Source organism: Carya illinoinensis, chromosome 4 (genome assembly GCF_018687715.1).
Source record: "Carya illinoinensis cultivar Pawnee chromosome 4, C.illinoinensisPawnee_v1, whole genome shotgun sequence".
In the NCBI taxonomy this organism is placed as follows: domain Eukaryota; kingdom Viridiplantae; phylum Streptophyta; class Magnoliopsida; order Fagales; family Juglandaceae; genus Carya; species Carya illinoinensis.
The window spans coordinates 32,912,403-32,927,407 of record NC_056755.1 but is presented as its reverse complement, the minus strand read 5'-3'; the positions used below and the strand labels follow the sequence as shown (position 1 = coordinate 32,927,407).

At 40.8% G+C, this 15,005-nt stretch overlaps 1 protein-coding gene across 1 annotated transcript; it reads right to left on the bottom strand.

Moving 5' to 3' along the window:
* Positions 1-11,942: 11,942 nt before the first annotated feature.
* LOC122306425 lies at positions 11,943-14,483 on the bottom strand. Its single transcript, XM_043118852.1, has 3 exons — positions 14,109-14,483; positions 12,886-13,400; positions 11,943-12,663 (listed from the first exon to the last, which is right to left on the bottom strand). Exons 1-3 carry the CDS (start codon positions 14,481-14,483, stop codon positions 11,943-11,945), a joined length of 1,611 nt encoding a protein of 536 aa, XP_042974786.1.
* Positions 14,484-15,005: the final 522 nt, after the last annotated feature.

Genomic DNA, 15,005 nt, shown 5'->3' with positions numbered 1-15,005 from the left:
GATGACCATATGATTAGTGTCAACATGAGCAGGACTTGGTATAAGGATGAACCATTTGGCGAGTCAAGCTGATCAATGTTTCTACATAAGAGATTTAAGGGTGAAAGGGAATTGGGCTGTTGTGCAGAACTATACAAATAGGAATGTATACAACATTCTGTCCGTGTCGAGGATTCAGGAAGATATTAATGATGGTTTTCCAAGTACTAATGAGGCCGATCAAGAAAGTGAGTCATCATATTATTATGAACCAGTTCAGTGCGATGATGCAGATCCAGTGTCAACTCCACTGGATAGGATTGATATACCACCTAGTCATATTGATGCACGAGAAGTCATGCATGTGGATGGTCAATTCATAGAAGAATCTGGATTTATTAATGATGACATTCAACCTTCTGGTTCTAGAGATGCGTCTAGTGAGGGGGAATATTCAGATGATGATGACCTATCCACCGATTCAGAGTATGTGTCAGATTTATAATTACAAGCTAGAAACAAAAACCTCATTATTGACCGTATAGCAGATTAAAACCATTAAGTATAAAATACATTTTTTGAATGATTTATTAAAACCATTAAGTACAATTATTGAATACTAGGACTGAACGTTTATGTAGCTTTCTTCCATTTATGTTTTCATATATTTATTTCCTTTTCTTTGATTGACTTCTAATGTGTATCATATTATTATTGTGTCAGGTGAGGGGGCAACATTACTACATTGCATTAAGGCTAAAGTGGACAAAGTTTGGGACAAACTCTCTTCCTTATATCTCGACCAATTTATCATGCAATCCCATGTTCAAGTTGGAGGCATGAGGAGCACTATTACTCCTCAAGGTATCACAAAATAGATGGTTAAGTTATTGTCATTCAAATCCACATGCTCAATTACTTCATGGGTTAGGCTACCCAGGAAGTAATTGAAAATGGTAGATAAGTGATCAAAATTTTTCTATTGTTGTCTGTGAGTTTGAGATTATTTTGTGGAATGGACCTAACGAATTTCACACAATGATATTAACTCATACACACACAGGTGACCGAGCGGGACCAAGTTCTAGAGGTGGAGGGAGACTTCGAGGTATTCGTGCTCGGTGACATGTACCATACTCGGCTCGCCACAACCGAACACGGGGAGCGAAAATAGCCTCATATCATAGCCCTGAGGAGTGTAATCAAGAGTCATCGGATGACTCGACACAGCCCCCAAGTCCCCCACAAGCAACCAATCTAATTCCCACACTTGCGCCTATTCGAGAACCCTCACAAGTGCGGGAACAATCGCCCCCTAGAGAAGAATCGAGAATGGAAGAAAGCAGTATACCAGAAACTGGTGAGTGTTTTTTCAATATGAAGGCGTTGACCTTTCCATATGTCAATAAAAAAATACGAAACATTTTTTTATTACATACACTAATCTAGTGAATATTTTGATACGCAGTTGCGGACGCCCCCACGGAGCCCGAACAAACACAGCAACAGAGAAGAAGAATTCGTGGGCCTGCTAGATGCATCGAGTTTGACAAGGTGAGGAAGCACGGTAAAGTGCGTTTAAAGATAAACGATGGTGAGACAGCCCCGTGTTGTGAACACGCTTCTATGTTCACGACACGAGTATCATGGATTGTTAAACAATTTTGTGACATGAGCCATGCGCGATGGACTGATGTCCCACAAGCCATGAAAGAGGAGCTCATTGACCGCGTTCGGGTAAGTTATCGGGTTGGTTAAGTTGCTATTATGAGTTGGAAGTGGTTTATGTAGTATAACCGTCACATTAATACTAGTTCGCTATGACTTGTAGTCTGACTTCGTGCTCGACTGGGAACGTGAAAACCACCGAATGACGGTGACAAAGGCACTTCGCAAGCGCTTCAACAGCTTCCATCACGACTTGCACAAGATTTACGAATCCTTTGGAAGCCATGAAGAAGCGTTAGCTCATGGGACAAGCTTAGTGGACCCCCTTGTATGGGTCAAGTTGTGTGGTAGGTGGGGCAGTGACGCCTTCAAGGTATATAAGTGACATAATTCTCATATTAAACCATAAATCCTTCCATTTAATATGTTTGAATATTGTTGTGGCAAATCCGGTTGTTTAAGTAAGCTAACATGACTTATGTGCATAGTAGAAAATTTCAAATCAAAATCGGGAGAACTGAAAGAAGCAGGCAATTAATCACACATCGGGACGTAAATCATTCGTCCGAATACTTGAGCAAAAGGTATGAGGATTCCTCCCAGTGGACTCATTTAAGTATCTGTTAAGTATTAATTAATATTGTCCTCAACATGCACACTTAAAGTGTGTTTTGTGATGGGGTTTCATGATTACCTGAGCTTAAAGTGTGTTTTGTGATTGTGGTTAAATTCAATGATGTTGAGTTTAAAATGCACATGTGGTTGCCAATACTTATCTGAACTGAAAATTTGACTTCTTATACTTAATGTGGAGAAATGTAGCGCGCTGAGAAAGGAAATTTGGTTGACTTCTATAAGGAGATGCGCTGGTCGAAGAAGAAGAATAAGTTTGTGACAGATGCTACGGAAGATGCTTACGTGAGTAGTACACTTATAGTCCTAGCCTTCTACGTTTATTTCTGATAATAATATATAGCATACATAGCAAGACTCGATTTCCCTAATTATTGTTTTGTCGTTGTGCAGAAGGAGATGCAAGGTAGATTGGATGGCATAGAACCAGAGCAACATTGTGACGAGGTAGCAGAGAGTGTCTTTAGGGAGGTCCTTGGCCATCGACCTGGATATGCGCGAGGACTCGGAGAGATGGTCATTCCTGAGTCCTCGCGACAACGTGACCAACTTAAAATGCAATGCTACCTATCTGAGATTGAAAGACACAAGAAAGATGCTGAGCAACACAAGAAAAATGCTGATGACTATAAGAGTCAGCTAGAAGAAATGAGATCAGAGATGCGGGCTCTTAGGGAGCATCAGTTTGCGACCGACAGATTGCTTCAGTCCTTTTTTAAGGATCAGCCGTCATTCACTGAGTCATATCGACAGACTCAGTGTAATGAGCCCCCCGACCCATAAGGGGGGCTCCAACGTTTTTTGCCTCATTGGGTGGTTTTTTGGTAGTCGATGGTGACAGCTGGGCAATATATATATATTACTATATATATATACTTACTAAACGTACTATGTCAACACCGGGGAGATAAGCAACTCTCGGCTGAAGTTAGATTTTTGAGGAGTGTTGCCGTGTGTCATGCACTTGGCCACGTGACCAGTAATGTAAATTTTGCAGCTGTTGCTGTCTCCTTCACTCATACGATCAAAGGTGATAGAAAATTTGATGCTCTTTAGGGATTTTAGCTTTGTGTTGTTATTACATGACCAACACCGGTTGAGTCAAAAGTTTCTTCGTTTAAAATTCTGTGTGTTTGTTTCAGCTCATGTGTCAGATTTAATGTTGCTGCCTATCAGTTCATTTCTTGGCAATCAATACCCTTCACTTTATGCCTGTCCTTGGCTCCTGTTGTTCATTGTAAGATCTTACTTCGGTTTACTTGCTTGTTTCAATTTTATATGCAGGTTGAAATGTTCTTAATCTCAGCAGACCAAACCAGTTGACTGGAGGGCTGATCTTGATGAAATTATGTAACATGGAAGATTGCATGTCATGAAATTATATTATCTACAAAGTGTGTTTATCTTTTAATTTGACATGCAGGTGTGTCCATGGCATCGTTGACCGAGCTGTCATTTAACTGGACTGGAAATCATTAGTTTCATGATTTCCAATATCTCCTTTACTTAGAGGAGTATCTATTCAGTAAAAATCATGGTTATCTTCATGAGCAACTCCCGTTAACCCCTTTACTGGAGTTGAACAAGCAAAGGTATTATAAACGAGTTTAGATAGTTTTTAACTTCCAAGAATCCAAAGTTTTTCTGCTGCTGTTTTTGTATCTAAATGTTAATTTGCAGACTGACATGGATAGTACTAAAATCTATGCTTATATTTCGATCATTGCCCTCTTCGTCTGTATTCCACCTGCCATCATTGTAAGTTAACTGTATCTTGCAACTCTTGGTTTTGGATGTATGTACTGATCTGTATAATGCATATGATAAGTTTATGTTCTAGTTAAGCTAATTGTTTTTTGTCCTTGTTTTATTTTACAGTTGGAGGGACCTCAACTACTTAAGCATGGTTTTAATGATGCAATTGCAAAAGTAGGTCTGACCAAGTTCATCACAGACCTAATTTGGGTGGGGTTGCTTTACAACCTTTACAATCAGGTAAATTTGTTTTCAGTAGTATTCTTTGGTAACCAATGCTTTGAGTGCAATTATATGCTAGTCCTCTCTTCTGTGGATAACCTAGAACAGTCTAAAAATTTGCATTTCTTCAAAGCCAAACTGCTGGATTCATTTCTACTTGGTGCAGAATTTCAGCGATTGATAATTTTGCATGCTATCACGTTAACAGTTCGAAAAAACTTGTGTTATTTTTTGAATGTTCGAAAACAGTTGGCCACCAACACCCTGGAGAGGGTGGCACCACTTACACATGCAGTTGGCAACGTGTTGAAACGAGTATTTGTGATTGGATTCTCAAATCATTATCTTGGGTAAATTTTTATCTTCTGCTATTTCATTTCTTCCGTTCGTAGGATTTCTTTGTCATACTTGGCGGCTGTTTTCATGAAGGCTTCGCAGTAAAAATCTGGTTTGAACGTTGGAAGTATTTGACTGGGCATTTTGATCGACGAAGGCGGGGGTGCTCTAGGCGGCCATCATATTCAGGGTAAGAAGATAATGAATGTTTTAATAATAATTTCCAAAATAGCATGCGAGAGTCAAGTGTGGAGTTTATATAATAATTATACGTATTGGGTTTGACCTTGGACACCAATAGATATACACTAGAGGTAGCAGCAGTCCCGCGTGCATGCTAGGGGTCACTTAAAAATGATTCAAGGGCAGAGCAGAGGTGTTTTGACAAGCTGTGAAGGTGGGGTTTTGAGATTGGGAGAGAATTTTGTGGGTTCGGAAATACAGAGGAGGAGAGTCACATGTTTGTGGAATAAAAGCATGGAATCACATGGCTTGGTTCTTATTCTTACTTTATGTGTTTATTTCCTAGTGCTCACATGCCCAACCAACTTTGTTCCTACTCTCTCTTACTCACAAGAACTAGGACAAGTTTTGTCAATCATTGTATCCATGATATACAGCATTTGGGACCCCAATTGTCTTTCTTTTTAACGATTTTGAATTTGGTTTTCAGTTATTTTTTTGTGGTCTTTTGAATATGGCATATTTTTTAATTTTTCTAAACGATAATTACAAGTTGTAATTATCTGATTCGAGGGAAAAGTGTGATGGAAGTAAAGGACTAAACTGTAAGTCTCTGGAGTCTGGATTGTAAAGTTCATATGAAAAATGTGTCACCTAATTTAGGTGGTAAAAATAAAAAGGGTCCTCTAAACAATAGCATTTCTAAGATGGATAAGAAAATGAGAAGGGTGGCCACCTTAGGTGGGAAGCTTTAATTTGGTGGTCATCAGTGGTGACAAGCTGGGATTTATCTCTTTTTTATGCATTATTTTATTGGTCATCAGTGGTGACAACCCTGCCGAGCAAGTGTTGACTTGTGAATAGATTCATCCTGAAGGTTTGACTTAAATGCATAACTTATTGGAATTAGGCATACTTATAATTGTTCTTTTAGTTGGATACGTTTCTTACCCGTGTTGTTTTTTTTTCCCAGTTAATAGCCACTTTGGTGAGACTAATATGAATGGTTGTAGTGGTAGATCACAACCAAATATCCTTCAGCCGGTATGTCCTTTACATGTTGATTCTAAAGCTATACCAAAAACTCATTGGATTTCATGGTACCGTATCTTATATATGAAGGTGATTGAAAGCAAGGCATAGGACAATGGTGGTTAGTCCAATGAGGAGTGACGGATACGCTTACGGGTGAGAACCTTCTAATATAAATTCCGAGCATGGAGCACCGATGGGCCCGGGATGCACTTAATACAAAGACTAAGGTAACTGCCATGAAATTGATTTTATTATCACGTTAATTTTCCTCTTTTAAATATTAGTTTTGAGGCTTCATCTTCCAATTACTTGGTCACATGTTGATTGGGTTTCACTGTTTTGATATCTCAGGGGAAAATATGCATGTATTGACTTCCATGCAATCTGAAAATAGGTGTCAGTGAAATGGGTCTCATGCTCGCCACCATGGTTAATCAAATGCCCAAAGTGCCCAAGTGTGGGTGGAAATGTCCCAAACATAAGTCTCACTTGTTATATTAATGTGTAACTTGGTATAGATTATTTTAGTGATACTACAGTCTTCAAATCAATTATATAATACAGATGATAGTTTATTATGTAATTAATCACTCAGCTTGTATTTGAGATATGATCAGTAAGAATTTCCACCCAATGATAGTTAATTGAATTGACACTTGTGTGAAATTAAACACTTTGATAGAATGGTCTCAGCTATATTTGTTGATGTATGGAAACTATAATTGATCATGTCAATCAGGTATAATTGGATGAAAGTATGAAAATTCACTAATTAAGTGAATTTTCATGCTTGGGAACTATTAATGAGACCCATTATTCTTACTAGCTCTTATGGGACTTAGTAAGAATAATGGGTTATTAAAATTCGATGCTCAAGTTTTGGCGGCGATTGAAAATTCGCCGTTAAAGACAGTAAAAAACAACAAACAAGCATGTACAGTCAAGTTGTCTGGCAAAGCAGTGATTTTATAATCGCTGGTAAACAAATTCCAGTTTTCAACTGTAGTTCCCAGCGAACAAAAATCGCTGCTATACTATATACCAGCGATTTCTTAATCGCTGGGAAATAGATTATTTTTATTAAACTATTTGGCAGCGATACTCAAATCGCTGGAATATTATAAACCGGCGATTCCATACTCGCTGGCACATTATGAAACAGCGATTTATGATTCGCTGCCATATATAATCCAGTGATTTGTTAAACGCTGGGATATAATGCACGATATAGCAGCGATTTTTAGATCGCTGCTATACTGTATGCTAGCGAGTCATGAATCGCTGGCAAATAAACTTTGGTTGTGACATTTATTTCCCAGCGATTCTTAAATCGCTGGTAGACTAAATAGCAGCGAATTTACAAACGCTGGCAAAATTGGTTTCGGTAATGAAAGTTATTTCCCAGCGATTAAAAAATCGCTGGGATATAATATTACAGCGATTTTATAATCGCTGGGAACTAAATTTCATAACCGAATAAATATATCGCAGCGCTTCAGAACTCGCTGGCTTAGTAAATGGCAGCGATTCTGGAATCGCTGCCAAATCTCGAACGTTTTTAAATTTATATTCCAGCGATTATAAAATCGCTGGTATATATACTTATATGCCGACGATTTTTTCTTTCCGCCGCACTATATAGGAACTGGCTGAATAGTACCGGCGAACTGGCAGCGATTATGATATCGCCGGGATATAGATATAGCGGGGATTTTTGGTGTTTTGGCGGCGATTATTAATCGCTGGTAAAAGTGTAATCTGTTGTAGTGGTAGGATCACTCTACAACTAACATACTACTAGTAGTATAATAAGTAGTATAATATCTGTAATAAATAATATAATAATATACTAAGAGTATTGTTATATGCACAAAGGAATTACACAACACAATTCAACAAATTGACATGATTTCATCTAATAATTCATATATAATAGTATATATTATAGTAGTTAAATATATAGTTAAATGGTTAGATAGAGCACATAGTTACATACTATATAGTTAGATATTATACTGTATAGTATACAAATATATATATATATAGTTATATACTTATTTAGGCATTTGAAGTAGAGGCTTGTTCGAACATACTGTGACATCAATGCAAATGAGTTGACATAGTTTATTCTAGAAATTTCATGAAACCACACGTTTGAACGGGATTGTACATTGTTCAAACCACTAAGGCCTCTGTTTGAACAGTCAATTTCTATTCAAACAACTAAATTAAAATAGATATCTCGTTCGAACTAGAAAACATGAGTTTGAACATGAATGCTCATAATACCCAGTTCAAATGTTGAACGGTACACATTCACACAAACTGCCATTCGAATCCCCTTCTCCATTGTACGCCACCACCCGCCACCAACTCTGTCATATTTCGATTGTTTATTGCCATTTAAGAGGTATGGCTCATCACTCAGGTCTCTATGTACTTGAGATTTCGATAGGTTGAAATGGGGGTCGGATTTTGAATCCAATCCGACCCATTTTTAGTGTTTTCCGGCCACCACACATGGCATTTGGCCATAGAAATGATGGACTTAACTCCATCTTAACTTTTTTGTTTAAAACCAACAATTATTGATCAATCATTGGTTTCCATGTTCGATTTTGAGTCAATTCAGCCATGGGTCTTCATGGATGATCTCTTTCGAAAGGCTTCAAAGTTGTTCGAATGAGCATTTGTCAAACAAACATTTTTGTGTTCGAATGTGTGTTAAAAATTGAGTTGACAAACCGTTCAAATAGATTTTACTCTCCATTCGAATATAATATTTATGTTGTTTGATGGCCATAGGATTTATATTGTTTGAACTGTATATTTATCCATTTGAATCCGTATTAACCATTTGAACAAGTCTTGATTTTGTTTGAATGGATATAAACCGTTCGAAATGGATCGATATTGTTCAAATGGTATTATTTCGCATTTGAATTGAATACCCATTAGTTCGAATAGAGTAGTTCTTGTTCGAATGTAGTAGTTTCTATTCGAACATCACATATATAGTATTAATTAGAACTTTCCATTTTATTTATATTCGTTGTGTACTTATCTTATGAACAGTGAATTAATGGATTACATTAGAAGAAAATGTGGTAGAGAGGGACAACCTAGTGGTGAAGCTAGTGAGATGAGGAGGCTAATATTGGTAGAGCCGAAGATCATTATAGAAGACTTTCGTGATTTTGTCTGGGATGGACGAAGCCTGTTTTCTATTATCAGCAATAATGGATGGAGCCCGATTTGTTGGTAGAGGGGGGTGGCCTATCCTGACATGGTCATTGAGTTTTATCGGGTCATGGGTCAGACGAAGGCTAATGAGGAGTCCTTCTCGTTTGTTATTCAGGGAGTGAGTATTACTTTCTTAGAAGACATTCTTGTTGACTTTCCTGGGACAAATGGTGAAGATTCCATTGAGGATGAGGCTCTAGCAGACGATGGTCCCATGCAAGATGAGATTTGTCAGTTGATGCATTCTATTAGGCTCCTCCATATGATTGCAGGAAAGTGATCAAAGAAGTTGATTGTATCTCATTTTTTTTGGATGCTAATTTGATTGCCTCCTATAATATTGATCCAAGGAAACACAAGACTGATTTCGATATCGAACGTGGTTAATTTATATTACAAATAGCACGGGGAAAGCCAATTGATCTGCCTCTATGCTTCTCATCTTCATTTGATCTAAGTCACTATATTCGAGAGAAGGTAGTTTACAATATGCATTGATGATCTCTAACCTTCTATCCAATTAAGGGTTGATGTACTAATGATAGTGTAGAGACAACCACAGATCGGGTTCCTTAATAAGATCACCTTTAGCAAGAGTGAGGTGTCACGGATTTAGAATTTCTTCACACGTCCCGTGCGGCCTTAGGAGGCTTTCTCTCCACAAAGCTCCTAAGTAAGCCTTCTAAATGACTCAAGACAATACAGAACAAACTAGAGAGAGAAGATAGAGAGAGAAGCTCTAGAGAACTTGTTTCTCTTATTGCTTGGTGATTTACACAAATGAGAGCTCCTCTATTTATAGGGAGCTCTTGGTACAAAGAATGGTTAGGATTGTGACACTTGTCATCAATCCAAGGGTAAAGAACGTTCTAGATTACTACTCTAGATTTGTCTATAATGCCCTTTCCTAAGAGGTTCTACACCCTTCTAGAATACTCCACACAATTCTACAAGATTACAAAGGACTAGGAGGCTTCTAGAAGGTTAGGGAATTCTCTATAAAAGTCTAGGTGGTGACATTCTCCCCCACCCAGTTTCGCGACGTCCTCGACGCGGTGTCTTCGTGGAACCTTCAGATGTGATCTTCAAACTGCCACAATGACTCCTTTGGTTCCCAAGTTGTCTCACTTTCGGGTAATCCCTTCCACTTGATCAAGTATTCTTGGCGTGGCATATGACTCTTTCGCCTGATGACACGGTTCGCCAAGATTTCTTCTACTTCTTTGTCGAAAGTGGTAGTTATGCCCAATGGCGCGCGCTTAGACTCTTCTTGTGTTGGCTCCTCTTCATCACCATGGTAAGGCTTCAAACAGCTGACATGGAAGACCGGATGAAGCTTGAACTTGGAGGGTAAGTCTAGCTTGTAGGAGACCTTCCCTATTTTCTTGATGATTGGGAATGGTCCCTCATAACGTCGTACAAGCTCCTTGTGTAGCTTTCTTGTGAACTTGTGTTGGATCGACAAGATTTTTACTAACACCAAGTCGCCTATACGATATTCCGTGTGCCTCCTCTTCTGATCAGCTCACTTCTTCATCTTCTTGGTTGCTTTGTCTAAGTAGGAACATGTCACATCCATTTGTTCGTTCTAAGACTTAGCAACCTTGAAGGCTGTTGGACAATTCCCCGCATAGCTTGTCTCCAATGACTGGGGAGTAAGTGGTTGCTGTCCCATTACAATCTCAAATGGGCTTTTGTTTGTGGATTCACTCCTTTGTAAATTATAGGAGAATTGAGCGACATCCAATAACTTGGACAATTTCCCGCATAGCTTGTCTCCAATGACTGGGGAGTAAGTGGTTTCTGTCCCATTACAATCTCAAATGGGCTTTTGTTTGTGGATTCACTCCTTTGTAAATTATAGGAGAATTGAGCGACATCCAATAACTTAGCCCAATCGGATTGGTTGGCACTTACAAAGTGCCTTAAATATAACTCCAACAAGGCATTTACCCTCTCAGTTTGCCCATCTGTCTGAGGGTGAAAGCTGGTAGAGAAATGTAGGGCAGACCCCATAAGCTTGAATAGTCCTGACCAGAACTTTCCTGTGAAGCGAGGGTCCCGATCACTAATGATGCTCCGTGGTAAGCCCCAATACTTCACCACATGCTTGAAGAATAATTTTGCAGTTTCTTCAGCTGAGCAATCCTTAGGAGCCGCTATGAAGGTGGCATACTTGGAGAATCGATCTACCACCACAATGAGGGTACCGCACCCCTCGGATTTAGGTAGAGCCACTATAAAATCCATGCTCACACTTTCTCATGGGTGAGAAGGAATGGGTAGTGGTTCTAGTAATCCTGCAGGACTTTGATTCTCCTCCTTGTCTTGTTAACACACAAGACAAGTCTTCACGTAGAGTTCCACCTCATCTCTCAATTGAGGCCAATAGTAGGAAGTTCCAGCAAAGCTCGAGTACGTCGTTGGCCCTGATGTCCAGCCCACAAGGAATCATGGCATTCCTTGATAAGGTTCCTCCGTAGGTTTCTCCACTTTGGAACATAGATTCACCGCCTGATGGTGTAGAGAAGACCGTCCTCTACCCAGAATCTCTTGGTTTTCCCTTCCTTAGCCATGTTTACCAAGTTCTTGGCTAAGGGATCATGCTCCATGCCTTCACGGATTATGTCGAGTAGCTCCCCTTGAGCTTGAGTAATAGCAGCAAGTTTACCCTTCCCTACTTAGTGCATCAGCAACAAGGTTGGCCTTGCCAGGTTTATATTCCAAGACAAAGTCAAATTCTGCCAAGAAGTCTTGCCACCTAGCTTGCTTTGGGCTTAGTTTCTTCTGACTTTGGAAGTAACTAGTGGCAATGTTATCTGTCTTGACCACAAAATGGGAGCCAAGCAAATAGTGTCGCCAAACTCTGAGGCAGTGAATGATAGTTGTCATCGCCTCTCAGTCTCATTGAGTTTGCGACTCTCATATGCAATGGGATGTCCCTCTTGCATGAGAACTCCCCATATGGCAAAGTCTGATGCATCGGATTGTACCTCAAAAGGCTTGGTACAATCTGGTAGGGCCAAGACCGGTTCTTCCGTATTGGCTGTCTTCAGATCGTCAAAGGCTTCCTGACACCTTAATGACCACTCCCATGTCCTGTTCTTCTTGAGCAAGTCGGTGAGGGGGGATGCTCTTGTAGAGTATCCTTTTATAAATCTCCTATAATAGTTGACAAGCCCAAGGAAGGATCGGAGTTCGGTAACCTTAGTGGGAGGATCCCACTTCCTGATGGCTTCAACTTTCCCTTCTTCCATGCTGAGTTTTCCACCTTGGATTTTGTGGCCAAGGAAATGGACTTCGTTTAGTGCAAATGAGCATTTCTCCTTCTTGACATAGAGTTGGTTTTCCCTTAAGACACGGAAAACAACCCTTAAATGCTCCACATGTTCTTCAAGGGTAGAACTATAGATGACGATATCATCTAGATAGACTACCACAAATTGATCAAGATAGGGATGGAAGATCTTGTTCATGAGCGTACAGAAGGTGGCTAGAGCATTTGTGAGGCCAAAGGGCATCATTAGGAACTCGTATGCTCCATAGCGAGTTACACAAGTTGTCTTTGCTTCATCCCCTTCCGCAATCCTCACTTGATAATATCCCGATCTTAGATCAAGCTTGGAGAAGTATTTTGCATGGCCCAATTGATCAAACAAATCAGCAATTAAAGGAATTGGGTATTTGTTTTTTATGGTTACCTTATTTAGAGCTTGATAGTCAATGCACAGCCGCAAAGACCCATCATGCTTCTTTTGGAACAACACAGGTGCCCCATATGGTGCCTTGGAGGGTTGGATGAATTCGGCATCCAGTAACTCCTTAAGTTACCTCCTTAATTCTTCAAGCTCTGGAGGTGACATGCGATAAGGGGCTTTGGCGGGTGGTTTGGCGCCGGGTTCCAACTCAATCTGATGATCCACCTCTCTCCTAGGTGGTAGTTGCTTGGGCAATTCTGCCGGCATGACGTCCTTATAGTCCCTGAGGACCCTTTGGATTTCCTTGGGTGGAGGGGAGGAAATCTTCACTTCACCTTCCTTCATAGAAGCCAAGTAAGACACCTCGCTCTTCTTCCATCCTTTCTTGAATTGCATGGCGAATAGAAGCTGGGTGGTGTTTGGCTTGGACACAGTGGGTATCATGCATGGACCCCCTTCTAAGATGCACACCGAGTTATAGTAGGGAAGAGACACTACATTGAACTGTCTCAAGAATTCCATCCCTAACACGATGTTGAAGTCATCCATAGGAGCGACTGAGAAATCCACCTTACCTTTCCAAGTGCCAAGTTGTAGCTCCACCCCGTGAGTTACGCCATCAAGGGGTTTGGCCTCAGAATTCACGGTCTTCAGCCATCCTTGACCCTTCTTAAGAGGAATCCCTAGCCATGTGGCCTCTTCCTTCTTAATGAAGTTATGAGAAGCTCCTGAGTCGACCATGGCGTGACTCTTCTTCCCATTGACGAGCACCTCTACAAACATCAAAGATCCATCCTTAGTGGTTGGCTTTGTGCTTGCCTTAAGGGAGTTGAGAAGTTGTAGACACCCCAGGTGCGACTTCTCTTGAACTTCCTTCTCCTCCAACATAGCGTTGAGGGCCTTCCTCTTGGGACAATCTCTAGCCCAATGTGGTCCGTCACGAAGGAAACAAACATCCTTTGGCTTCTTATCTTTAGAGTAGTCCTTCTTGCCCTCCTTTGATATTGAAGGCTTGTCTCTTCGGTCTTTGTACTGTGGGGGCTTGAACCCCTTCACTCCCCCACCCTTGCTGTGATTATCCTTTGAAGACTTGGGCTTTGAAGAGTTGTCACTCTTATGATACTCAAATTCTTCTAAGGTTTCTGCCACTGTCAGGGCGGTGGAGATGTCGTTGACCCCACGACGCTTGAGTTCTTGAGCCACCCAAGATTTGAGACCGTCGATGAAGTTGAAGAGGAGATTTTCTTCACTCATGTTTGTGATTTGAAGCATGAGAGCAGAAAATTCCTCAACATAGTTGCGGATAGAAGAGGTGTGCTTCAACTCCTTCATCCTCTTCCGCGCATTAATAGCCACATTCTCAGGATAGAATTGCTTCTTGAGTTCCCGCTTGAACTCTTCCCAAGAGTTAATGGTGCAAGTACCCTTATCTATCTCACTATGCTTACGACGCCACCAAGTACCAGCAAGATTAGTAAGGTAGAGAGAGGCAGTACGTATCTTGACATACTCGTCTTGCATGTTCAAAGCTTCAAAGTAGCGCTCCATATGCCACATATAGTTGTCTAGTTCTTTGGCATCCCGCTTGCCATTGAACTCTTTTGGTTTGGGGGTATCCACCCTTGGTGTCGCCATCATTCCAGCTCCGACGGCGCCCTCATTGGCCACTGCCCGCTTGCACATGGCCCAATTTGCTTTGGTCTCCTCCAGACCGACGCGGTATTCCTCCATTTGCCCTTGGAGTTTTGTTAGCTCTCCCAAGACTCGGTCTTGGAAAGCAACATTTTCAACATGCTATGCCTCAATGGTGGGGTTGACAACGCTTAGAATGGACTCCTTGAGCGATTCAGATTGTCCCTCCAATCCTAGCTCCTCCAAACCTTGCTCCACGATGTCAAGTCGGTCCTTGACATCCGCTACCGCCACCTCCATCCTCGTCACAATATTGTCAAGGGTGCTCACCTCCCTGTGAGACTGATCCCATTCCTCGATCTTGGCCAATATCTTGGCCATGGCCCTCTCGATGCCATTGAGACGAGACTCCATAGATGAGCTTGAATCTTTCGACCTCTTGCTCTTTCTTGTCTCCTGGAGCTCCATGGTGATCTCGCTTGGATCTGCCATCCCAACCTGGATAGCTCTGATACCAACTGTCATGGACTTAGAATTTCTTCACACGTCCCGTGCGGCCTTAGGAGGCTTTCTCTCCACAAAGCTCTTAAGTAAGCTTTCTAAATGACTCAAGACAATAGA